Source organism: Amyelois transitella, chromosome 14, assembly GCF_032362555.1.
Source record: "Amyelois transitella isolate CPQ chromosome 14, ilAmyTran1.1, whole genome shotgun sequence".
Classification (NCBI taxonomy): Eukaryota; Metazoa; Arthropoda; class Insecta; order Lepidoptera; family Pyralidae; genus Amyelois; species Amyelois transitella.
The window spans coordinates 2,181,355-2,207,639 of NC_083517.1; the positions used below are offsets into that span (position 1 = coordinate 2,181,355).

Genomic DNA, 26,285 nt, shown 5'->3' on the forward strand with positions numbered 1-26,285 from the left:
ACAGCCTTGAAAAGACTGAATGGCCACGTTCAGCTATTTGGCTTAATGATAGAATTGAGATTCAAATAGTCAATTTTATTATTACAATACATCAAGATATACTATTAAAGAATGTAACAAATATAACAGCAGTGCTAAATGTTATTGCATTTGAGACGATCGCATATGCCCCACAGCAGATTTCATTACCTGAAAATTAATATTTACGATTACACTCTACTTTTCATATAAATGCTTAATTATACTTACTATCGTTTATATATCTTCATTTAGGCTTTGGGCTAGCAAATAGTGACAGCTATTTGAATCTAAATTGTATCATTAAGCCAAAAGCTGAACGTGGCCTTTCAGATTTTCAAGTCTGTTGGCTCTGACTACCCCGCAAGGGATATAAACGTGACTATATGTACGTAGTATCGTTGAGTTAGTACCTTGTTACACAAGTCTCGAACTTACTCCGAGGCTAACGCAATCTGTCCCGTTAACATTTATTTATTTATTTTACCGTTAACTTTTAAGCAAAGGAATCGTTAAAGTCAGCAAGAAGTTGCATTACTTATGTACATATTGTTTAATGATTTGGTAAACCTTTTACGGGGAACTGTTATCTTTGTTTAACGCGCGTCACTCATGTTTGTGTGAACATAGACTTACAAATGTGTAGTACGTACGTAAGTACATACAACAAAACTTGAGCAATCATTCTTAATTTTATTTCTAGGTTTATGTTATTGCGGTACATAGGTTGTTGATCTATAAATATGAGAGTTATATAGGATGTATGTAAGATTATCTTCAGCTGCACGGCTTAGTAGGGTGTAGTCATGTGGTTGTTGTTGTACCAAATGGCTAGTTGTTTAATCAAAAAGCTATTTTAACCACTTGGCTGCGACATACCATATGACGGTCTCTGTGGCCCAGCGGTAGTGCGCCTGTATATGACACCGGAGGGAGGGATTGAGTTAGCCTCGAAGTAAGTTCGAGACTTTTGTAACTAGATACTAACTCAACGTTACTTATATAGATAAACACCCAAACCCAAGGGAAATCAGATAAAGTTATTTTCTCATCAAGCCTTTGGCGGGATTCGAAGCCTACCTCTGGTGACACAGACAAGCTACCGCTGCGCCACAGAGGTCGTCAGGTATAAGTAGTAATTATAAAATATACTTAGTATCTTTGAGTTAGTATCTAGTAACACAAATCTCAAAGTAACTTTGAAGTTAACTGTAAAATTTGTAGGTATCTGGTATTAGGTATACATACTCACCGACACTGACATATTTCCTCATAATAGCCGTATAGTCAGCTTGTGGTAGATACAATCTGCAGGTTACATCGTGTTTGCCCCGGGTCATGCCACGCACGTCCGCCGTACCCTCAGCGGTGTACAGAGTCCCTTGTCTCCACCACACCCGTTGAACTTGCTTTGGTACGGGCCTGCTATGAAGTTACATATTCATTCATAATCATTACGTCTTTATTCCTTACATGGTAGACAGAACCGAGAGTCTTGAAAAGAAGTCTTGAGTAGAATTATTAATTTGATTGAATACAAACTTTCACCCCCCATTTTAGTATTTTAGACGCGTGTTTTAAACTAAGTATATCAATTTCATTCGAGTCGGTCCAGTCGCTGTGAAAGCGGAACAGATAGACCTTAGTATAAATAATATTAGTAAATGGATATGCATTATATGAATTCCAATGCTCTTAGAGTTAGTAAGTACACTTACTTATCTACTTCCAAGGTAATTTGTGGTCTAGGATGAAGTCCCCATGCGGTACATTCAATATTTACAATTTTTAGTTTGTTTATATAGTTTATCTTCAACGTGAAGTCATTTTCTGGACCTGCAAATAAGTTATTAGATAATGTTAATTAATTTTACCTATACATACGACGTAATCACGCTTATATCCTTGGTGGGGTAGACTTTATGGCTTTATAAAAATTATAAAAATATAATCGATTTCAGGCGTCTTGGAATAGCCTAGAACCTCCTCGTTTTTTTAAGTCGGTTAAAGAAGAGTAGGTATAACTAGTTGATCTTACTGAACACAAACATGTGTTTGGTCTCCTCAGCGCGTGCGCCGCCGCCGTTCAGCTTGCAAGTGTAGTTCCCGCTCATATCTGGCGTCACCCGTTCGAAAGTTAGCAAACTTTGTTTTATAGTGGACGCTGGAATATTAAAACAACAAATGAATAACTTTTGTAATAAAGAGCACCGCCTCAAATCGATTTCCTCCTTTGCTGAAATCGATTAAATGTCTAAATCCTTTTCCTAAGTGTACCAAACATTTTTCTGAAAACCGCATAAAAATCAGTTCAGCAAACCGCGAGATAATCGCGGTCAAACATACGTACAGGTTAAACTAAGAATCACGTTTATCTTTTGAAAGACTGCTTTTTTTTAAATGAACTCTTACATTACGAGTGACAGATTATCAAACAGTATACAGTGACCTGAAGAAAACTACTTTTAAGGGTCTAATTTCTTTGAAGGCGAGTGTAAAGTGAGTGCATTTGGTACGATTATATACCATAATATAGGTAAGTACTTTTCATCCCGAAATTCGCACGGGAGCGAAACCCCAAGGCGTAGATATTGTTAATATCTATTAGGACTTATAAGTAGTATGCAGAGAGTGTAAAAAGTTATCTTGAGATAAATAAATATATACGGGACGGAGTTAGCCTCTAACTCAATCTTTGTAATTTGTCCCGAAGTAAGTTCGAGACTTGTGTTACGAAATACTAACTAACGATACTATATTTAAGAATAAATACCTACTTATATAGATAAACATCCAAGACCAAAAGATAAATAAGACTAACTATAACAAAGGTGAGAACGAAACGTTTGAAAACTTGTCTAGAACTTACAGAAAATTAACTTAGGTTAATTAACCTACCTATGCGAAGAGCGTTGTACCTACCACTGCCCTGTATTTCACTGATTCTAAAACTATTCAGTGAATCCCATTGACTGCTTGGGATCTTGTTCCCGTTGAATAGCCAGTGCACCGAGGAATTCTCAAATGAGGAATACTGACAGCAAAGGGTGACGTCGTTAGAACCGCTCTGCACAATATCTGGGATGAACATGTTTTCTATCGCTGCATTTGTATATATTGCTGGATATGCTGTGGAGATTTGAGAGCGTCAGTGATTGAATCGGTAGGTAATATACATACATACATATGTAAATTACCTACCGATTCAATCACATGGTCACGTCTATATGGTCACGTCTATATCCCTTGCGGGGTAGACAGAGCCAGACAGTCTTGAAAAGACTGAATGGCCACGTTCAGCTATTTGGCTTCATGATAGAATTGAGATTCAAATAGTGACAGGTTGCTAGCCCATCGCCTAAAAAAGAATCCCAAGTTTTTAAGCCTATCCCTTAGTCGCCTTTTACGACATCCATGGGGAAGAGATGGAGTGGTCATATTCTTTTTTGTATTGGTGCCGGGAACCACACGGTAGGTAATGTGCCCGCTTAAATTGCGTGACGCGCTGAATGGCACAGGTTCGAATTCCACCTCGACCATTTACCAATGACGATTGCAAGGGAAAACATCGTGAGGAAACCTCCACTTTCAGGATGTGTAACCATAATCGATCCAATACGGATAACGTTGACCTGCAAAGAGGTCAGACGGGATTCGCTTCGTGTTAAATACATACCTGACTCACCCAATCCAGGGTCCAAGGTCAAAGTCTCCCCAGTGGTGAGGATGCAACCGGGAATAAAAGCCAGGAGGAAGAAGACAACAAGATAAGACAAGACAAGCCATCTCCGCGGCTAAACCGTTAGACCGATTTTGATAAAAAATAATGTGAACACATTATGAGTTCCAGCATAGGCTACATTATCTGGAAATGGGAAAATGGTTATTTAATTAAATAAAACAGAATCAGTACTAAACTTAATTGCCCTTTTTTGTTGTACTTTTAGTACAACAATCTACTGAGGGCAATTAAGCACCTACTCATATGTTACTCCCGAAAGTCTGTCTGCCTGCCTAAATTTCATCAAGACCGGTCGTGATTTTTATTCAGCATACTTGTCTTTACAATTCATTCATTCATGTCTATATTCCTTGCGGGGTAGACAGAGCCAGCAGTCTTGAACTGACAGTGCCACGTTAGGTTGTGAGGCCTAATGATAGAATTGAGATTCAAATAGTGACAGGTTGCTAGCCCGTCGCCTATAAGAAGAATACCAAGTTTATAAGCCTACCCTTAGTCGCCTTTTACTACATCCACGGGAAGGAGATGGAGTAGTCCTATTCTTTCTTCTTTACAAATATGGAATTATCTACTTACTGGCAATCAACGCGAACACAAAAACTAGATCACTACCAAGAGTCATTCTCTAAATATCTCTACAAACATTTAACCAATAAAACGAAGCGGTGCTAATAAAAACGATCAACATGATAAAACACACCTTGTCTCGTCATCCACGTGAAATCAGACTTGCATTTGAAAGAAAGTGACGGTATTGTGCATTCACTGCCACACGCAAGGTGGATTGCGAACACATTTTATTTGAAACAAGAAAACACCCGTAACTCCGCCTGAAGATCAGTGCCGTGTGGTTCCCGGCACAAATACAAAAAGGAATAGAACCACCACCATCTCTTTCCCATGGATGTCGTAAAAGGCGACTAAGGAATAGGCGTATAAACATGGGATTCTTTTTTTTTTTGGCGATGGGCTAGCGATCTGTCACTGTTTGAATCTTAATTCTACCATTAATAGCTAAACGTGACCTATCAGTATATTCATACATGTTGGCTCTGTCTACCCTTCAAGGGATATAGTGACCATATCTATGTATGTATATATGTAACTCCTTAAGATTAAAACGCCAATCCCGTTATTACCGTTCCCTTGAGATTTCTGGAAAATCCTCTCCTACATAATCCTAGTAGATTACCTATAAGAATTTTTATCTTAACGTATTTCGGCTCGAAGTCCCGTTAAAGTGGAGAAGCAGAGAAGGCATGTACAGTTCACCGCATATCAAGTTACCCCGTAAAAGTAACTCTATGACGCGGTAATAAGAATTTTTTTTGCTGACTACAAATCTGGGGGTATTATGTACTAATAAGAGCAATGATAAGGCAACTTGTAAAAGACGGATTTATTTATCTTAATACAGACGATTATTATATATATCTTTGACATATTCTTTGATTCCTTATTTTAATTGGAACATGGCACATAACTATAATAGTGAATATTTATATTGCACAGTCGCCTGCAGAGAATCTTGAACCCCTATAGTTTTGGTTTGTACGAAAAGAGGGTTTCGTTTTTCTCTAAAGTACATAGTATCCGGAGTATAAGTTTGGTTAAATGAGAGGCGCACTATCTCGCGTCTTTTTGAGGTAATCTTTATTTGGTGACATTTTAATGGAAGTGTTAGCGACGGCCACGCTGCTAACCTTTTTGGTTCGGCGCCATAGTTTTATGTTTTTATGAGATTTTGTAGTGCAGAATAAAATATGTATAAATTGTTTAGGAAGTAACCATAATGTATATAAATGTAAAAAACTCGATGTTTGTAAAATATGTCATGCTCGTCATCACTCTCTTTTACACAATGTCACACTCTCTGTAAATAATCATAAGTACACTAAACCTCACATGAAAGCAGGTCATATATTCTCAAAAAATGAAAACAATTACGAGCTATCCGATCTGCATTCAAACCAAGTAATACTACCGACAGCATTAGTGTATTCAAAGTCCAGCACTGGAGAGATTAAAACTAGTAGGGCATTAATAGATCAAGGTTCTCAGTGCTCATTTGTAACCGAAGATACAGTTCGTAAACTAGGCCTCAAAAAGTTTCCTGTCCGCGAATGTATAGGTGGACTGGGAAACAGTACCGCGACAAAGGTTAACCACATGGTTAAATTAACTATAGGATCTAGGGTTGATCAAAACTGTAATTTACATATTAGCGCATATGTTTTAGACAATATAACAACATTGCCACAACGGAATATTAATGCGCATTTAAATAATTTTAATTGGATGCAGAAAAATGGGCTTCAGTTAGCTGATTCAATGTTTTATGAAATTAATCATCATTCAAATAAAATAGACCTCTTGTTAGGAGCAAACATTTATAGTTCAATTATAAAACCTGGTATAATCAAGAGCCCTACCGGTTCTATGTTAGCTCAAAATACCGTTTTTGGGTGGATCATATCAGGCACTTAAATATCTTATTCATAATTATATCAATTCTCTTGTGTTTCTTATTTTATTGTATTTCAGAACTTGTTATTTGTTGAACTTTGTAAATATTACTTTTATATAACTTTTAAACAAATTATTTTGACAGACACTCCTTTTTGTAATAAGGACATCCTCAATGATGTCCTTGGCGGGCGGTATGTTTGGAAATAAGCAACCTCTTTATGTTTGCAACTGGCCACAAATAAAAAAAGAGATTTTTAGACAGAACATAAATAAAAAAGTGACGATCGATATACAAGTTGAAAAGCAAATTGTTAACATATAGATCCCGTTGTATTTAATGTATAATGTAATTGTTTAGATTGAACTATAAATATTTGCACCAAGTAATACATCAATTTTATTTGAAAGGTTAAACTTTGGGTCAGCAAGATAATATTCCTTGCCTTTTAACCACGTTAAATCATTTGTACATATATTAATGTCCTGATCTGGTATCGTACTTATATCATCTAAAACATAAGCGGTAAAATTTAATTTACATTTTTGATCTATTCTAGAGCTAACAGATAGTTGAACCATATGGTTTACTTTTGTCGCGGTGCCAGCGCCTAGCCCGCTGACAGATTCCCGCACTGGTATCCTTTCGAGGCCCAGACGATGTACCGTATCACTGGTTATAAAGGAGCACTGTGAACCTTGATCGATTAAAGCCCTTGTAACTTGAAACTCTCCGGTGTCAGACTTAGCACACACTAGTGCTGTTGGTAACAAAGTTTGGTTTGTCTGTATTTGCCGTGGTTTTCTAGTATTTATTAACAAACCAGTTGGTCGTGTGGAATAAAATGTCGGCATCTTTTCAGTATTTTCTGATTTCGTAACATTATGTAACAGAGAATGATGACGATCATTACATATTTGACAATTTCTATTACTTCTACAATTATATATATTGTGATTGCTACCTAAGCAATTAATGCATATGTTATTCTTATCTACAAACTTATGTTTACTTTGTAAGGATATTTTTGAAAACTTTTTACAGAAACACAGCTTGTGAAACTCTGAACAATATTCACATCGCAATTTAGGAATGCGCATTTTAGTGGCAATCATGGACTTTAGTATTGTATGGCTAGGTGAATAAATAGACTGACTACCACTGATTGCTTGAGTTCACTTCGCAGTTTAGGCATAGATATTAGTTCGTGGGATGTGTTTATCATACACATCGTTGCATACTGGTCGACCGATTCATTTTTTTCTGATTTAACTAAAAGAGGAATCTCACCATAATCCTGGCGCAACTCTTCCTTGGCACTGCGTGGTTTCCGTTTGCGCGATGTAGGGGGAGTGCGAAACATTTTACCAGCCTTTTCCAAATTCGGCTCAAGGACCACAAAATGTAACCGACAGAGGCACTGGTAGAGGCTGGATCAATGTCATTTATTTTTCTTTTCTCATAAAAACATAAAACTATGGCGCCGAACCAAAAAGGTTAGCAGCGTGGCCGTCGCTAACATTTTCCCCCCTAGTATCCTCATAGAGGATACTCAGTCCTTAACCAAAAGAGGCCACGCGAGCAGCCGGTCGCTTTATCACACCCGCTCCAGTCCTAACGTCGACTACCCTAACTCTACCATCTGCACCTGGGTAAACTTGTTCTATAATCCCCTTTGGCCAGGTGTTACGCGGAGATGATGGATCAACTACTAAAACTAAATCTCCAACTTTTAATTGCAACCCCTCTTGGGTCCATTTACGTCTAGGCAAGAGCTCGGGTAACACTTCTTTAACCCACCGACTCCAAAAAAGATCCGTAAGCCGTTGCGCCATGCGCCATTGCTTCCCAAGGCACAGATCTCCATCACTAAATACTCCGGGCGAAGGTAGATTAGAGGAGCTTCCTAGTAAAAAATGATTAGGCGTAAGAGCCTCTTTGCTTTTAGGGTCTACTGACACGTGTGTTAAAGGTCTGCTGTTAATAATGTTTTCTATTTCAGTGAGAAAAGTTGAAAGAACTTCAACTCGTGGCGCTCTCTCTTTGAGCACAACTTTTAATGACGTTTTAACACTGCGAATAAGACGCTCCCAGGCGCCACCCATATGCGGACTTGCCGGAGGATTAAAACGCCAATTCACATTTCTGTTGAGAGCTTCCAATGCAAGTTCAGTCCTGTCAATTTCTTGAAAACTTCGTCGCAGCTCAGCATCCGCTCCTCTCAAATTTGTTCCGTTGTCGGATAGAATGGTTTGGGGCCAACCACGTCTAGCAGCCATGCGTCTTAAAGCCATAATAAGTGAGTCAGTTGTCAGAGAATCAACAATTTCAATATGCACGGCACGAACTGTAAGACACGTAAAAAGAACGCCATATCGTTTCGGTCTCTGACGACCGACCGTTACCTCTATTGGGCCAAATAGATCTACCCCACAAACTGTGAAGGGGCGTTTGTGATGCGTCAGTCGCTCCTCAGGTAGATCGCCGAGTCTCGGAGGCACAGGCTTCGCCTTTCGTATTCTGCAAACCAGACATTGTGAGGCCACAGTACGCACAGTTGGTCTCAAATTTAATACCCAATATTTTTGTCGAAGCTCGTTCACTACCAATTCATTATAAGAATGCTGTGCTTGGACATGATAGTTTTTTACTATCAATCGTGACAAGTGATTTCGTCCGTCTAAAATAATAGGATTTTTAGCATTTGCTTGTACTTCTTTAACAGCGCCAATGCGCCCACCAACGCGTAGAAGACCATCGCTGTCCAAGTACGGAGTGAGATCTCGCAGTCGACTATCCCGTTTCAAGGGCTTATTTTCTTGTAAGCAATGTATTTCGTCACTAAACGATTGCATTTGGGCATTTCGTAATAATAATCCTTCTGCTTTGTTTATTACTTCGCTGTCAATTTCAACTTTTTTCTTTCTACACTTTTCTATGAATAATAAAACAGAAGCAGCACTACGTAGCAGCCGCAACCAACATGAAAACCGTTGCGGATCAGGAACAGGAGAGCTAGTCGTCTCATAAACTTCACTTGACACAACTTGTATTTTTTCCAGGATTTCATCACAAATGACATCTTTATTCACAGGGTCTATTGGCCAGCAATCAAGTCCTTGGTGCAAAAAAAGAGGACCGGTAAACCATAGAGAATCATTTTCCAAGATGTGATCGTGCTTCTTAGAGGCAAGGTCAGCTGGGTTACATCCTGAAGGAACGTAGTTCCATTCGGAAATAGTGGATGTATTACATATCTCGCCTAACCTATTTGCAATAAATGGCTTATACTTTTTATTTTCATTTCTAATCCAATGTAAGACTGTTGTTGAATCAGTCCAATAAAATGTTTTATCAACTTTAAAACGATGCTCTGATTTGATTGTGTCTGCTAGTCGGCAACCTAATAATGCGCCTTGTAATTCAAGCCTCGGGATTGTGACTCCCTTAATCGGCGCTAAACGGCTTTTACTGGCAACAAAGGAGACTTGCACTGAGCCATCACTATTTTCTTTACGCCAGTAAGCGACTGCAGCATACGCGGATGGCGATGCATCACAAAACAAATGAAGTTGCAATGTGTATAGGGCTGCTGTGTCAGCGCGGGTCTGGGCCCCCGATGCAGCGCTATAAGGACTAACTCTAAAGTACCATCGTGGTATAGAAATGCGATTCAAAGTCTGCAGTTGCTCTAACCAATTACGAAAAGAAGTAAACATTTCATCTGAAACAGGCTCATCCCATTTTATGTCACTTTTCCATGTTTCTTGCATAATAATTTTACCTTGAATGATAAATGGCCCAAGAAATCCGTGAACATCATAAATTGACATGATAATTCGTAATAATTCACGTTTAGTAGGCTTTCTTTCCTTCTCAAAAACTTCGTGCGGGATGCGTTTGAATGACAAATCAAAACCTAGCATATCAGTAGCAGGATACCAAAGAAGACCGAGTGTTCGTTCAGACTGACCTTCAATGTTGAATTTGACGGCTTTCTCGTTGAGGGTTTCCTTTGGCGTACCTCTTAGAACATCGACGCTATTACTAAGCCAATTTCGCATAAGAAAGCCTCCTTGTTGGTTTATGTACAAAATATCATTTACCATTTTAACAGCGGAAGAAACATCAGGCAAACTGTCAATGTAATCGTCCATATATTGGTTCTTCCTAATGGCCTGAACAGCGTCAGGAAATTCCTTTTCAAACCGTTCTGTGTTCTTAAACTGATTAACATATTGCGCAACAAAAGGAGAACAGTTGGCACCGAATATAAGGGAAGTCATCACATATTTCTTGACTGGCTCTGACGTATTTTCTCTCCACAAAAATCGAAATGCATTCATATCTTCTTTACGTATTTTAATACGTAAAAACATATCTTTTATGTCACCTATGACACCAACAGGATTTTCGCGAAAACGTAACATAATTCCCAAGAGAGATTGCAACAAGTCAGGTCCCTGCAAAAGAAAATCATTTATACACACCCCTTTACTTTTCGCAGCTGCGTCAAACACGAGCCGCAACTTAGCCTTATTAGGGTTATCAACACCGAAGTGAGGCAAGTACCATACGCGTTCGAAACCTACGTCATCTTCGCGCACCTCTCTAGCAAAATCGTTGATAAATAAATGTTGTACTCGCTCTCGATACCTGGATGCATAGGCTTCATTCTTTTGCATCTTTCTTTCTACCATTTTCAACCTACTTAAAGCCTGAGGATAAGACTCGGGCAAAACCACATCGTCGTATTTCCATGGTAAGCCGACATACCACTGATCATCAAACATTTGCGACGTCTTATCTAATATATTAACAGCCCTTAAATCCTCAGGGCTCTGTCTAGGCTTAGCGCAGATACCTATTGATTCTAAAGCAAATGATTGACGAACTTCATTATATAATTTTGCGTCGTAATCTACGTCTACGTTCTTATCAGAAGACTGTATAGAGAGAGATTTAATATCTTCTATAGAAAACAAATGACAAATAGGCACTACGTTTCCCCCCTGTCTAGGACAGTCAACACTAAGGTTTAGAGCGGGCGTGGCGAAACGGTCAGACGAGTTGGACTCACTTACCGAGTTATTCCCATGGACGCACCACCCTAGGGCAGTTTTGGTCAGAAACGGCGCACGCTGCTTACCTCGGATACATTTCTCAGGCGCGATAAGGTCGTGGTGATTCTGACCAATCAATAATTTTGGCTGCACACCGCAGTTACAAACATCAAAATCTTCAGGAACTTTATAGTTGCTGAAATCAAAGTTAGATAAATGTTGAGAAGGTAAATTTAACTCTTTCAATTTCCTAGCATTTAACTTGTACTTGTCTCCGCTGCTGTTGGATATTGTAAAGTCAATCCACTCCATCTCACATACTAATTCAGTATTCCAAGCCCCTCGTGCTCGCATCATGCGTTTTTCTCCATGCAAGCCTAGGTGGTCTGCAATATCTGCTGCCAGGAGAGTCGCTGTAGAACCACCATCAATAAGACCATGCACGTGCATACTCCCCTTGGGCCCAAATATTGTCAATGGTACAATCTGTAGTAATACCTTAGAACATTGGTCTACATTTGTCTGGGTGACTGTCTCGCTTTTTTCACTGCTGCTCTTTGGCTCATCTGTTGCTTTTTCTTCAGATAACTTGTCTTTAGGTGCGATCCAGTGCAGGAGGCGGTGGTGTGGCTGACCACACTCATTGACGTCACAGTTGTCGCCTTGGCACATTTCTGGTTCACGGTGACGAAAAGCAAGACATTTGAAACATAAGCGTTGCGTTCGAGCAAACCTCCAACGATCTTTACGTAAAGCTCGTTTATATCGTGGGCAATTAGGTAAGGAATGACGACTCACACGACAAAATCTGCACTTAGGTGTTTCTCCTGCTTCACTGCTTACAGCCGACAGAAGTACTGCGTGAGTAGTTTTTCGCTCATCGGGTTTACGTTTTTCCGACGTCTGAAATTGAATATGACTTACCCCGGCCAACGCAGTCTTATTTGCTTCTTCATACAAAAATTCAGATAGTTTTTCTAGTTTGGGTAAGTCATTGTCTTGTTGTTCGAATATGTAATCAGTCCATTTGCAGACAAGAATATTTGGAAATTTGGAAATTATAATACTTGCAAGTTCAGGGCTTCTTAAATAATCGTTTTGTTTAATAGCTTTGGCGGCAGTCACGTAGTTTTTGACTTTGATGGCAAAATTGACAATGTCGTGGTGATATGACATAGGTAAGGACGGAAGCTTTTTCAATTGGGTTATAAGTCTATTTACTATTGTTTCAGGCCTCCCATATCGGAGCTCAAGAGTCTCAATTATAACATCAGGTGACGTATCTCCGATCAGTAAAGATGAAACCGTATCTTTAGCTTCCCCTCGAAGACATTTTCTTAAACGCCATACATTCTCAGTGTCTGTATACTTGCATAGCTTTGTCGATTCATAAAAAGCCTGTTTAAATTGCAGCCATTCGAGCGAATCACCATGAAAATAAGGTAGATCTTTGGATGTCGCCAACCTTGTAAGAAGCTTATCGTTATTATTTTTTGATGTCGAGGCAACAATTGTATCTCGTAGCGCTTCAGTCAACTTTTGGATGTCATTCTTTCGGTTCTCTTTACAGTTTTCATGGGAAATAGTTGAATGCGTTTCATCTAGCGGCTCGAGCGACGCATCATGATGAGATTCTATACTCTGATCGAGCCAGGCATGCACTCTGCTGTCAAGAGACATCGATTTTGAAGTGACGGAACACGAAGATTTTGACCGTCTTTGCCTATCCAGAGATTCAATTTCAGCGGCCAATTTCTTATCAATTAAATCAGCCTGAATAGCTTTTATTTTAGCTGCAGCTTCAGCTTTTGCACGTACGGCCTCCATCTCTAGAGTGGCTTTAGCTTGCGCCGCTTCCAGCTCCAACGCCCTCCGCCGTGAAAGGGATGATGACGTCCCTTTAGTTTTACCGGTTGCTGCGGATTTGGCATCATGCTGGTCGACCGATTCATTTTTTTCTGATTTAACTAAAAGAGGAATCTCACCATAATCCTGGCGCAACTCTTCCTTGGCACTACGTGGTTTCCGTTTGCGCGATGTAGGGGGAGTGCGAAACATTTTACCAGCCTTTTCCAAATTCGGCTCAAGGACCACAAAATGTAACCGACAGAGGCACTGGTAGAGGCTGGATCAATGTCATTTATTTTTCTTTTCTCATAAAAACATAAAACTATGGCGCCGAACCAAAAAGGTTAGCAGCGTGGCCGTCGCTAACATTTTCCCCCCTAGTATCCTCATAGAGGATACTCAGTTCCTTAACCAAAAGAGGCCACGCGAGCAGCCGGCCGCTTTATCACACCCGCTCCAGTCCTAACGTCGACTACCCTAACTCTACCATCTGCACCTGGGTAAACCTTTTCTATAATCCCCTTTGGCCAGGTGTTACGCGGAGATGATGGATCAACTACTAAAACTAAATCTCCAACTTTTAATTGCAACCCCTCTTGGGTCCATTTACGTCTAGGCAAGAGCTCGGGTAACACTTCTTTAACCCACCGACTCCAAAAAAGATCCGTAAGCCGTTGCGCCATGCGCCATTGCTTCCCAAGGCACAGATCTCCATCACTAAATACTCCGGGCGAACGTAGATTGGAGGAGCTTCCTAGCAAAAAATGATTAGGCGTAAGAGCCTCTTTGCTTTTAGGGTCTACTGACACGTGTGTTAAAGGTCTGCTGTTAATAATGTTTTCTATTTCAGTGAGAAAAGTTGAAAGAACTTCAACTCGTGGCGCTCTCTCTTTGAGCACAACTTTTAATGACGTTTTAACACTGCGAATAAGACGCTCCCAGGCGCCACCCATATGCGGACTTGCCGGAGGAATAAAACGCCAATTCACATTTCTGTTGAGAGCTTCCAATGCAAGTTCAGTCCTGTCAATTTCTTGAAAACTTCGTCGCAGCTCAGCATCCGCTCCTCTCAAATTTGTTCCGTTGTCGGATAGAATGGTTTGGGGCCAACCACGTCTAGCAGCCATGCGTCTTAAAGCCATAATAAGTGAGTCAGTTGTCAGAGAATCAACAATTTCAATATGCACGGCACGAACTGTAAGACACGTAAAAAGAACGCCATATCGTTTCGGTCTCTGACGACCAACCGTTACCTCTATTGGGCCAAATAGATCTACCCCACAAACTGTGAAGGGTCGTTTGTGATGCGTCAGTCGCTCCTCAGGTAGATCACCGAGTCTCGGAGGCACAGGCTTCGCCTTTCGTATTCTGCAAACCAGACATTGTGAGGCCACAGTACGCACAGTTGGTCTCAAATTTAATACCCAATATTTTTGTCGAAGCTCGTTCACTACCAATTCATTATAAGAATGCTGCGCTTGGACATGATAGTTTTTTACTATCAATCGTGACAAGTGATTTCGTCCGTCTAAAATAATAGGATTTTTAGCATTTGCTTGTACTTCTTTAACAGCGCCAATGCGCCCACCAACGCGTAGAAGACCATCGCTGTCCAAGTACGGAGTGAGATCTCGCAGTCGACTATCCCGTTTCAAGGGCTTATTTTCTTGTAAGCAATGTATTTCGTCACTAAACGATTGCATTTGGGCATTTCGTAATAATAATCCTTCTGCTTTGTTTATTACTTCGCTGTCAATTTCAACTTTTTTCTTTCTACACTTTTCAATGAATAATAAAACAGAAGCAGCACTGCGTAGCAGCCGCAACCAACATGAAAACCGTTGCGGATCAGGAACAGGAGAGCTAGTCGTCTCATAAACTTCACTTGACACAACTTGTATTTTTTCTAGAATTTCATCACTAATGACATCTTTATTCACAGGGTCTATTGGCCAGCAATCAAGTCCTTGGTGCAAAAAAAGAGGACCGGTAAACCATAGAGAATCATTTTCCAAGATGTGATCGTGCTTCTTAGAGGCAAGGTCAGCTGGGTTACATCCTGAAGGAACGTAGTTCCATTCGGAAATAGTGGATGTATTACATATCTCGCCTAACCTATTTGCAATAAATGGCTTATACTTTTTATTTTCATTTCTAATCCAATGTAAGACTGTTGTTGAATCAGTCCAATAAAATGTTTTATCAACTTTAAAACGATGCTCTGATTTGATTGTGTCTGCTAGTCGGCAACCTAATAATGCGCCTTGTAATTCAAGCCTCGGGATTGTGACTCCCTTAATCGGCGCTAAACGGCTTTTACTGGCAACAAAGGAGACTTGCACTGAGCCATCACTATTTTCTTTACGCCAGTAAGCGACTGCAGCATACGCGGATGGCGATGCATCACAAAACAAATGAAGTTGCAATGTGTATAGGGCTGCTGTGTCAGCGCGGGTCTGGGCCCCCGATGCAGCGCTATAAGGACTAACTCTAAAGTACCATCGTGGTATAGAAATGCGATTCAAAGTCTGCAGTTGCTCTAACCAATTACGAAAAGAAGTAAACATTTCATCTGAAACAGGCTCATCCCATTTTATGTCACTTTTCCATGTTTCTTGCATAATAATTTTACCTTGAATGATAAATGGCCCAAGAAATCCGTGAACATCATAAATTGACATGATAATTCGTAATAATTCACGTTTAGTAGGCTTTCTTTCCTTCTCAAAAACTTCGTGCGGGATGCGTTTGAATGACAAATCAAAACCTAGCATATCAGTAGCAGGATACCAAAGAAGACCGAGTGTTCGTTCAGACTGACCTTCAATGTTGAATTTGACGGCTTTCTCGTTGAGGGTTTCCTTTGGCGTACCTCTTAGAACATCGACGCTATTACTAAGCCAATTTCGCATAAGAAAGCCTCCTTGTTGGTTTATGTACAAAATATCATTTACCATTTTAACAGCGGAAGAAACATCAGGCAAACTGTCAATGTAATCGTCCATATATTGGTTCTTCCTAATGGCCTGAACAGCGTCAGGAAATTCCTTTTCAAACCGTTCTGTGTTCTTAAACTGATTAACATATTGCGCAACAAAAGGAGAACAGTTGGCACCGAATATAAGGGAAGTCATCACATATTTCTTGACTGGCTCTGATGTATTTTCTCTCCACAAAAATCGAAATGCATTCATATCTTCTTTACGTATTTTAATACGTAAAAACATTATCTTTTATGTCACCTATGACACCAACAGGATTTTCGCGAAAACGTAACATAATTCCCAAGAGAGATTGCAACAAGTCAGGTCCCTGCAAAAGAAAATCATTTATACACACCCCTTTACTTTTCGCAGCTGCGTCAAATACGAGCCGCAACTTAGCCTTATTAGGGTTATCAACACCAAAGTGAGGCAAGTACCATACGCGTTCGAAACCTACGTCATCTTCGCGCACCTCTCTAGCAAAATCGTTGATAAATAAATGTTGTACTCGCTCTCGATACCTGGATGCATAAGCTTCATTCTTTTGCATCTTTCTTTCTACCATTTTCAACCTACTTAAAGCCTGAGGATAAGACTCGGGCAAAACCACATCGTCGTATTTCCATGGTAAGCCGACATACCACTGATCATCAAACATTTGCGACGTCTTGTCTAATATATTAACAGCCCTTAAATCCTCAGGGCTCTGTCTAGGCTTAGTGCAGATACCTATTGATTCTAAAGCAAACGATTGACGAACTTCATTATATAATTTTGCGTCGTAATCTACGTCTACGTTCTTATCAGAAGACTGTATAGAGAGAGATTTCATATCTTCTATAGAAAACAAATGACAAATAGGCACTACGTTTCCCCCCTGTCTAGGACAGTCAACACTAAGGTTTAGAGCGGGCGTGGCGAAACGGTCAGACGAGTTGGACTCACTTACCGAGTTATTCCCATGGACGCACCACCCTAGGGCAGTTTTGGTCAGAAACGGCGCACGCTGCTTACCTCGGATACATTTCTCAGGCGCGATAAGGTCGTGGTGATTCTGACCAATCAATAATTTTGGCTGCACACCGCAGTTACAAACATCAAAATCTTCAGGAACTTTATAGTTGCTGAAATCAAAGTTAGATAAATGTTGAGAAGGTAAATTTAACTCTTTCAATTTCCTAGCATTTAACTTGTACTTGTCTCCGCTGCTGTTGGATATTGTAAAGTCAATCAACTCCATCTCACATACTAATTCAGTATCCCAAGCACCTCGTGCTCGCATCATGCGTTTTTCTCCATGCAAGCCTAAGCGGTCTGCAATATCTGCTGCCAGGAGAGTCGCTGTAGAACCACCATCAATAAGACCGTGCACGTGCATACTCCCCTTGGGACCAAATATTGTCAATGGTACAATCTGTAGTAATACTTTAGAACATTGGTCTACATTTGTCTGGGTGACTGTCTCGTTTTTCTCACTGCTGTTCTTTGGCTCATCTGTTGCTTTTTCTTCAGATAACTTGTCTTTAGGTGCGATCCAGTGCAGGAGGCGGTGGTGTGGCTGACCACACTCATTGACGTCACAGTTGTCGCCTTGGCACATTTCTGGTTCACGGTGACGAAAAGCAAGACATTTGAAACATAAGCGTTGCGTTCGAGCAAATCTCCAACGATCTTTACGTAAAGCTCGTTTATATCGTGGGCAATTTGGTAAGGAATGACGACTCACACGACAAAATCTGCACTTAGGTGTTTCTCCTGCTTCACTGCTTACAGCCGACAGAAGTACTGCGTGAGTAGTTTTTCGCTCATCGGGTTTACGTTTTTCCGACGTCTGAAATTGAATATGACTTACCCCGGCCAACGCAGTCTTATTTGCTTCTTCATACAAAAATTCAGATAGTTTTTCTAGTTTGGGTAAGTCATTGTCTTGTTGTTCGAATATGTAATCAGTCCATTTGCAGACAAGAATATTTGGAAATTTGGAAATTATAATACTTGCAAGTTCAGGGCTTCTTAAATAATCGTTTTGTTTAATAGCTTTGGCGGCAGTCACGTAGTTTTTGACTTTGATGGCAAAATTGACAATGTCGTGGTGATATGACATAGGTAAGGACGGAAGCTTTTTCAATTGGGTTATAAGTCTATTTACTATTGTTTCAGGCCTCCCATATCGGAGCTCAAGAGTCTCAATTATAACATCAGGTGACGTATCTCCGATCAGTAAAGATGAAACCGTATCTTTAGCTTCCCCTCGAAGACATTTTCTTAAACGCCATACATTCTCAGTGTCTGTATACTTGCATAGCTTTGTCGATTCATAAAAAGCCTGTTTAAATTGCAGCCATTCGAGCGAATCACCATGAAAATAAGGTAGATCTTTGGATGTCGCCAACCTTGTAAGAAGCTTATCGTTATTATTTTTTGATGTCGAGGCAACAATTGTATCTCGTAGCGCTTCAGTCAACTTTTGGATGTCATTCTTTCGGTTCTCTTTACAGTTTTCATGGGAAATAGTTGAATGCGTTTCATCTAGCGGCTCGAGCGACGCATCATGATGAGATTCTATACTCTGATCGAGCCAGGCATGCACTCTGCTGTCAAGAGACATCGATTTTGAAGTGACGGAACACGAAGATTTTGACCGTCTTTGCCTATCCAGAGATTCAATTTCAGCGGCCAATTTCTTATCAATTAAATCAGCCTGAATAGCTTTTATTTTAGCTGCAGCTTCAGCTTTTGCACGTACGGCCTCCATCTCTAGAGTGGCTTTAGCTTGCGCCGCTTCCAGCTCCAACGCCCTCCGCCGTGAAAGGGATGATGACGTCCCTTTAGTTTTACCGGTTGCTGCGGATTTGGCATCATGCTGGTCGACCGATTCATTTTTTTCTGATTTAACTAAAAGAGGAATCTCACCATAATCCTGGCGCAACTCTTCCTTGGCACTGCGTGGTTTCCGTTTGCGCGATGTAGGGGGAGTGCGAAACATTTTACCAGCCTTTTCCAAATTCGGCTCAAGGACCACAAAATGTAACCGACAGAGGCACTGGTAGAGGCTGGATCAATGTCATTTATTTTTCTTTTCTCATAAAAACATAAAACTATGGCGCCGAACCAAAAAGGTTAGCAGCGTGGCCGTCGCTAACAGGAAGCATATTAAATAGTTGATTTCAAATCATATTGACACTATTTTCATAAATGACGCGTGAATTTACATTACAATGATGATTTGATTTGAATTTACAAAGTCATTGAAATTTCATAATTCTAGTAGCTTGTTGTCCGTGACTTTACCCGCGTGATATTAATACTTCTAAAAAACAAAAGACAATTGGTAACATTAAGACAAAACATCATCTTAACTTTCAATAATTATTGCTATTAAATATGAAACAGCCAAAAAAATATACGCTTTGAAGATCAATTTTGTCTGATTGTAATACAATATTACACATATTTTATATTGTACTTACATCTTAATATTTTATTCTCTTATAAATTATGAACACTGAATACTAAGTCAAATAATTATAGTACCTACTTGTACATATTACCTATATATAAAAAAAACTTACATAATAATGCCCATAAAAACTCTTACTCTTATAAACTTAATTTACCTAAATGCAAAAATCTAGTCTATCATTTTCAACACACATAAATAATTCAAATTCAATATGCACTTACATCATTTCGTAGATTTTAGCAAGAAAACATAAAAATTTCTCAATTTTCGCAAGTTTCACACTTATAAAAATTTTACTTTAAATATTCGTTGCAACAAGACGGTGGTATACATAATAGAGAATAAACAAATTATGTACTGCGTTTGATTTTTTAATTTTTATTTATTTATTCTTTATTGTTACAATAACAATTCATAAAGTACAAAAGGCAGACTAAATGCTAATAGCATTATCTAACAGTCTACCATTGGGTTACGCAGAGCCAAACTTTTGTGCGGTTGATAATAAATAATGTATAATAAACATACTTACTATTACCATATGTACTATAAATCCATATTAAATATATACATATATACCTATAAACTATATTATAACTTATATTCCCACCAAGTAATTATGCTGAAAGCATGCGTAAATATGTATATAAAATTTCAATTCAATCCTCGAGAAGCAGATATGCTTTTCATTCCTATGACAGAATATAAAATAAATAACTTTTATAAAAAGAAAGTGAACCGCCTTCAATCGATATCCACCATTTTTGAAGTCGGTTAAAGTATAACCAACACTTTCCTGAAAACCCCATCAAAATCGGTTCAGCGAAACGCGACATAATCGCGGACGAACATACATACAGGTCAAACTGAGAACGATCTTTTTTTGAAGGCTGTTAAAAAAGAGGAGGCCTTTGTCAATTGCAATTACAATGTTGAAAATGATCATAGTCTAAAGATTTTTTTGATATGTCGCAGGTACTTTTACACCCGATACATTACTTAGTATGAAAGCTACAGTTCAAGATATAAGGGAAGTCGAGATTTCCTCAACCTGAACTAGATTACGTGATTCAATTCCCGTTTAATGGCCCTTTTATCACTTTGGTATCTGAAACACAGGACATCGCTTTCATTACTTCAGTAGTGGAAGTATACCCAAGACTAGCAATAACTTACCGATAGACGGATTTATACCTAAATTATCTTACAGGATAATAAACAATATTAAATTTTTTGAACATAATATTTGGCAAAAATTATTTTTTCAGTCTACACTTATACAACATAATTCGTTATGTTAGGCTAACTTTGGTATTTACTTTAGGTCTAGACATTAAATTTTTATCCATTCAACAAGGATATACATTTTCGTATAAATCATTCACTCAATTTTGATAATAATATTTCTTTTGTCATGAATTCTATTAAATAAATAGGATTATCCCCAGGATATTACAATGCTCTTACTAAGTTGTACGAAAATATTTAGTCTAACTAGAGACGTTACAATTGATAAATAATTACCTTTTTCTTAATTATCTGATTGTCTTGGTTTAGGAGCTTCACTTTTACTTAAAGTGACATAATCTAAATAATTAACATTTTGGTTTGATATACATATAGCTAATTTTTACAAAATTCTACAAATTACCCTCATAATAGTGTTGTGAAGAGAACTATAAGTTGCAACTTTTTAATTTTTTAATGAATTTGGCTTACACCATTATAAGAACATTGCACTTGCTTAATCTTTGACAAAATCTTATTGGCTAAATGTGGAAGGTGTGCTTTGCCTAACATTTAATAAGCAAACTTTTGCAACTTATCAAAAATTTGCAGTTTAGTACGACAATCATTGATAAGAATTACCACATTTATTATTCAAAATTTATAAATCTTGTTTGATTATTCAGTCTTTCATATCTGCATATTCCCAGTTGCAAACTTTACATTACTGTCACCTGGGCAATATTTTTTTCAATACCCTAATGCATTTTTATAATGTGTATCATAATTCAAAATCTTTGGTCACCTATGTTCTTTCCATGTCATTGTAATACTGAGCAGAGTATTACTTAGCTCAGGATAACTTTATTCCAGCTAACATTGAAACCCTAAGTGAGCTTTCTAAACCACATAAGTGTAAGTAAGCATTTTCTATTTTTATTTATATTACAACATACATGAATCTTTGGCAACATTTATAAATTACTCTACATTATGCAAATTATTTTTTATTTTACTAATTATTACTGCCCTTGCATTTGTCAACGCTGGTTGGACTGCCACAGAAGACGTTACAAGAATCATGTCTCGTTTTCCTTTGGCCATCGGCATCCATCTCCGCACCGGCAGCTACAGATGTTAGTGCCACCGTTTTATCAAAATCAATGGTCGTGTACCCTATCGTGGCTGATGGCGACGTAATTGTGCCAGTAGACTTCTCCATGCTGCCCTGCGAAATAAGACGACTCCTTGGCTGTGAAGAACACGACGGCGCACTCTCATTGCGCGAACTGGACAACTGCGTCTCGGAAAAATCAGATTCTTTACTAGCCTTCACCTGCTCCTTATTCGCGTCAATATCTAAAACTGCATAATTTACCTCCAATTCTTCATCTGGAGATGTTGAAGTGAGTGTGTCTGATTCAGAAATCTTCTGATTATGATCAGAATGTTGTGACACTGAAGATTGTTTCACCTTGATGCTGTCGCCTTTATCGCCAAGGGATAAATTTGCATACGTGTTTGTTTCTACTTTCTTGCCAACAGACAGATTACAATATTGTAAAGGTTTTAGTGTCGTTGGAGTGGAGGATGAGTGTGACGAATCATCGCTGTCGTCACTCAAGTTGGCTTCATCACACAAAATATTCATGTAAAGCCTAGCAGCTTCTGGCAGCTTATTCTCTTGTTGTTCAATGTTAAGTTCAGCATAATGTTCGCTAGAATTGCTTAGAGTTGGAGACATAAGATTCTTTGCTAACTTTTTTGCTAAATTCTCATTTATGTATCTGTTTTCTAAAAATATTGTTTCATCTTCAATATCTCTCATTGTATTCAGAGCTGCCTCTTGCCGCAAATTATTCCTCAGAATAGCTAAGTCCCTATTCAGATCATTACTGTATAAATGCTGTGGATTTGACTTTTCTGCTTGCGTATTATTATTATGTTCTCTTTTTAACTCTCTCATTTGATAAACATTAGTAACATGATTGGTGTTTGTCTGTGATCGCGGATAAAGAGGCATAACTTCCAAGATGTCTACACTAGAAGGTGACCGAGGGGACTGTGTAGAACGGACAGCTGAATTTGGAATGTTGTTAGTAAAATTATTATTCAGTAACTGGCCAAGCACTAACTCGGGCTGGCTGTTGTCAACTGATGTGCAGTGAATAATGCTAACCTGCAAAGTTTGTCCCGCTTGTGGTGCTGGGCTTATTTGTGATACAGGAAAAGGCAAAGTATCTTGTATTGCACTACGTAATTCTATTTGCTGCTGTAGAGTATTAAATATTACAGATGCTCTTCGACATCTAAAACCAAAGATACCCGCTCCTGTTTCACATCTTCTACCTGTAAATAAAATGTTTCTTTTAACTAGAATAAAAAAAATATGGTTAAACATTCATAAGTGTGGTCAGCTACAAAATTTTGTAATCCTTTTAATTTATTAAGAGAACTTCTTTTCAGCAAAGCAAATGCCTGATTACTTTTTCAGTTATTTATTTCAAAGTGTGTCTTAAGATATATCTAGGAAAATACATATGATTGAGCCAAATTTTGTACATCTTTATTTTAAAATATAAGTGGGTTAAACTAGGTTTTTTAGAGTAACTACTAGTTTTACGGGCTTAACTCTTAAAACGGGCCACCGCCAGAGAGGTTGGGGAGGGGGTGGGGAGGGTGGGGGAGGGTTTGTATGACCCCCCCCCAAGTATTTTTTTTTGCCGGAAGCCCCCCCTTTTTTTATATGAATTTTTGAAAATCTTAAAAATTGCACTTAACAACGCAATATTTTCGGTTTGTCATTGTAAACTGTGTTAATTTAGTATTAAATAATTAGTTTGTCCATTAAACATGTACAATACCGGGTTCGAATCCCGGTCAAGGCATGATGAGAAAAGAACTTTTTCTGATTGTCCTGGGTCTTGGATGTTTATCTATATAAGTATTTATTATAAAATATAGTATCGTTGAGTTAGTATCTCGTAACACAAGTTTCGAACTTACTTCGAGGCTAACTCAATCAGTGTAATTTGTCAAAAAAAAAAAAAATACAAAACAAAACAAAAAAAAAATACATTAATTAATATATTTTAGCACTAAAAATATAGTCAAAAACTTTGCTTAAAAGTAAAAACAAAAAAGACACTAACTATGAACAGAACGCAATCCGCTTTTTTGGTTATGTGCTATTGTCATCTTATCTACTGACTTCGAAAGTAGCTGTCGGTAAACGGACAGCAGGGGGTGCAGGGGGGCGCAGCCCCCCCGCACGGGGGGGTCAAAAGGGGTGAAAAGAAACAAATTGGTCACAAATCAAACTCGGTTTGGTTAGGTTAGGTTAGATTGGTGCAAACCACCAAAGTGAGTAAAAAAGTTCAAACTGAGTAAAAAAGTCTAATAGTAAGTACATATAGGTTAGGTTAGGTTTAACTCACCTTCACCCCATACTTCCCCCCCCCACCCTTGCCCATCTGGCGGTAAATTACCTTTAGCACACTTTTTATATGAAAACTTTAAAAATTCGTAAAAAAAAACTATAGGCTTCCGGCAAGGGGGGTGTTACCACCTCCCCCATCCCCCTCCCCCCTCCCCAACCCTCTCCGGCGGTGGCCCGTTTCAAGAGTTTTACCGTTTTACGAGCTATAAAAGCCATATTACTAGGTTTTTTTAAAGTACAAAGGGATACTGACTTAAAAACACACATCACAAAACAATACACCTCATGTAAACTGAGCTTCAAACTATCTAACTGTGACATCAAATTACCTCTTACCTGATTCAAAACTAAAAAGATCTTCCCGAAATCCATATCTACGCACAGAATGCAACGGCCAAACAGTAGAATCTCTTCCTTTTCTATACAAGATAACATCAGACTCTGAAATCTCCAGCTGACCCCTACAAAGTTCGACTCCGTTCGTATCTATATTTACCACTCGGAAAACATTCGGGTGAATATCAGATGAATCTTTCTTACTTTGAAAACACCCCATCGCGCAAATTTCACTAAAATGCACTATATTTTGTAAAAGGAATAATACAATTAACCAATCAATGCGATTGAGATTGTATCAAAACAAACAAAGCATTATGTTATGTAGCCATCATTATCTGTGGAAAATATTTGACAAAATCTTCCAATATGAACTTATCGTGAGTGGTTTTATTTCGAATCAACCATTTATGTTTAGATAACCAGGAAATCAATAAAAAAAAAATCAATTTCAGAAAATACTTTGACTTATCTCATCCATCAAATCACAGCACCGCGTCAGGTCAGGGCTCAGTGCTTGCTTGTTAACGTTTCCAAATTTACACTAAAAGTAACGATAATAACGAAATATTCAAAAAAGTTGTTTATCGATATTAAATTACGTTATAATATAATTTAACCAATGAACGTTAAGATTAACGATATCAATTAACGTTATATATGTCTATACCAAAACGTTGTTCCCTATCCGTGGCGCCCCTTGCGTTCCTTTAAATTAACGTTTATCAGTCTTAACGATACCTCTGACTGTTATTTAACTGGTAACGTTTTAGGAGTATGACCCATTATAACGGTTCTGAATTTATAACGGTATCCCTGTTTGACCAAAATAACGATACCAATTTTTTTAACGGTAATACAAGCCTTGCCACAGTAATTTATAAATAATGTCTAAAGACAGACAGGACACTCATTGGCATTGGTTCACCGTTTAGTTAGTTCCTTTGTATGCGCATAGCGCTAGTATCGTATCTGTCACTAGTGATGTGCAAGCAATGCTAATGATGACAAGCGACGATGTACCTACTCGATATTAAAAATTACTGCTGGGGTTTCTTATGTATTGTACTTTTTTGTTATTTATAAATAAAAAATAAAGACGCGTTCGAACAACAATAGCAAAAACATGGCGGCATAAGTGGCCAATAGTGGTGTGACATTAGCGCTATGCGCATACATTGGAACTACATTGTCGCAGGCCCGTAGATGGCGAAAGCTCCCAGGCAGGGAGCCTGAGATTAATATTTAAATCATCACAGAACGAATAACAATTTGACAAAGTTGACTAGTGAAGAAAATAACAAAACAAGGCTTTTTTTTTTAAATAAGCATGAAGCCCTTGAAGAGATTCAAGGCGTTCGATGTAAGAACATCAAACGTCTTTTTACTTTTTATCAAAAATTGTCCACACTGTTGGACAATTTTTGATGTCTAGTTGTGTCTAGTCCTAAATCTTATTTTAGTCTGTGGACTCCACAGACCAAAATAAGATTTAGGACTTGTCACTGTCCGTTTATCTGTCCGACACGTCTATTAAGTTCTTGACTTCATTCATTTCATTTTTATTCCGTGATTCATGGAAAAAAAATCAAATTTTACCCAACCAAATTTATTCCTTCCTTTTGTCCTACTATTATGTTGACGAAAACACCAGTACCAGCACGAAAACGTATTATTGGAAGTGCGTTAAAGGCTGTG

The 26,285-nt window shown here is 38.6% G+C and overlaps 2 protein-coding genes across 2 annotated transcripts; both read right to left on the reverse strand.

The window, feature by feature from the left end:
- Positions 1-91: 91 nt before the first annotated feature.
- On the reverse strand, positions 92-4,359 carry LOC132902490 (uncharacterized). Its single transcript, XM_060947731.1, has 6 exons — positions 4,337-4,359; positions 2,941-3,147; positions 2,057-2,182; positions 1,737-1,854; positions 1,271-1,443; positions 92-189 (listed from the first exon to the last, which is right to left on the reverse strand). Exons 2-6 carry the CDS (start codon positions 3,107-3,109, stop codon positions 92-94), a joined length of 684 nt encoding a protein of 227 aa, XP_060803714.1. The 5' UTR covers positions 3,110-3,147; positions 4,337-4,359.
- Positions 4,360-19,272: 14,913 nt separating this feature from the next.
- LOC106130922 (fibroblast growth factor receptor substrate 2) lies at positions 19,273-25,098 on the reverse strand. The gene is made up of 2 exons (XM_013329870.2): positions 24,588-25,098; positions 19,273-23,161 (listed from the first exon to the last, which is right to left on the reverse strand). The coding sequence occupies exons 1-2, from the start codon at positions 24,805-24,807 to the stop codon at positions 21,828-21,830; spliced, it is 1,554 nt and encodes a 517-aa protein (XP_013185324.1). The 5' UTR covers positions 24,808-25,098; the 3' UTR covers positions 19,273-21,827.
- Between the last annotated feature and the right edge of the window lie 1,187 nt (positions 25,099-26,285).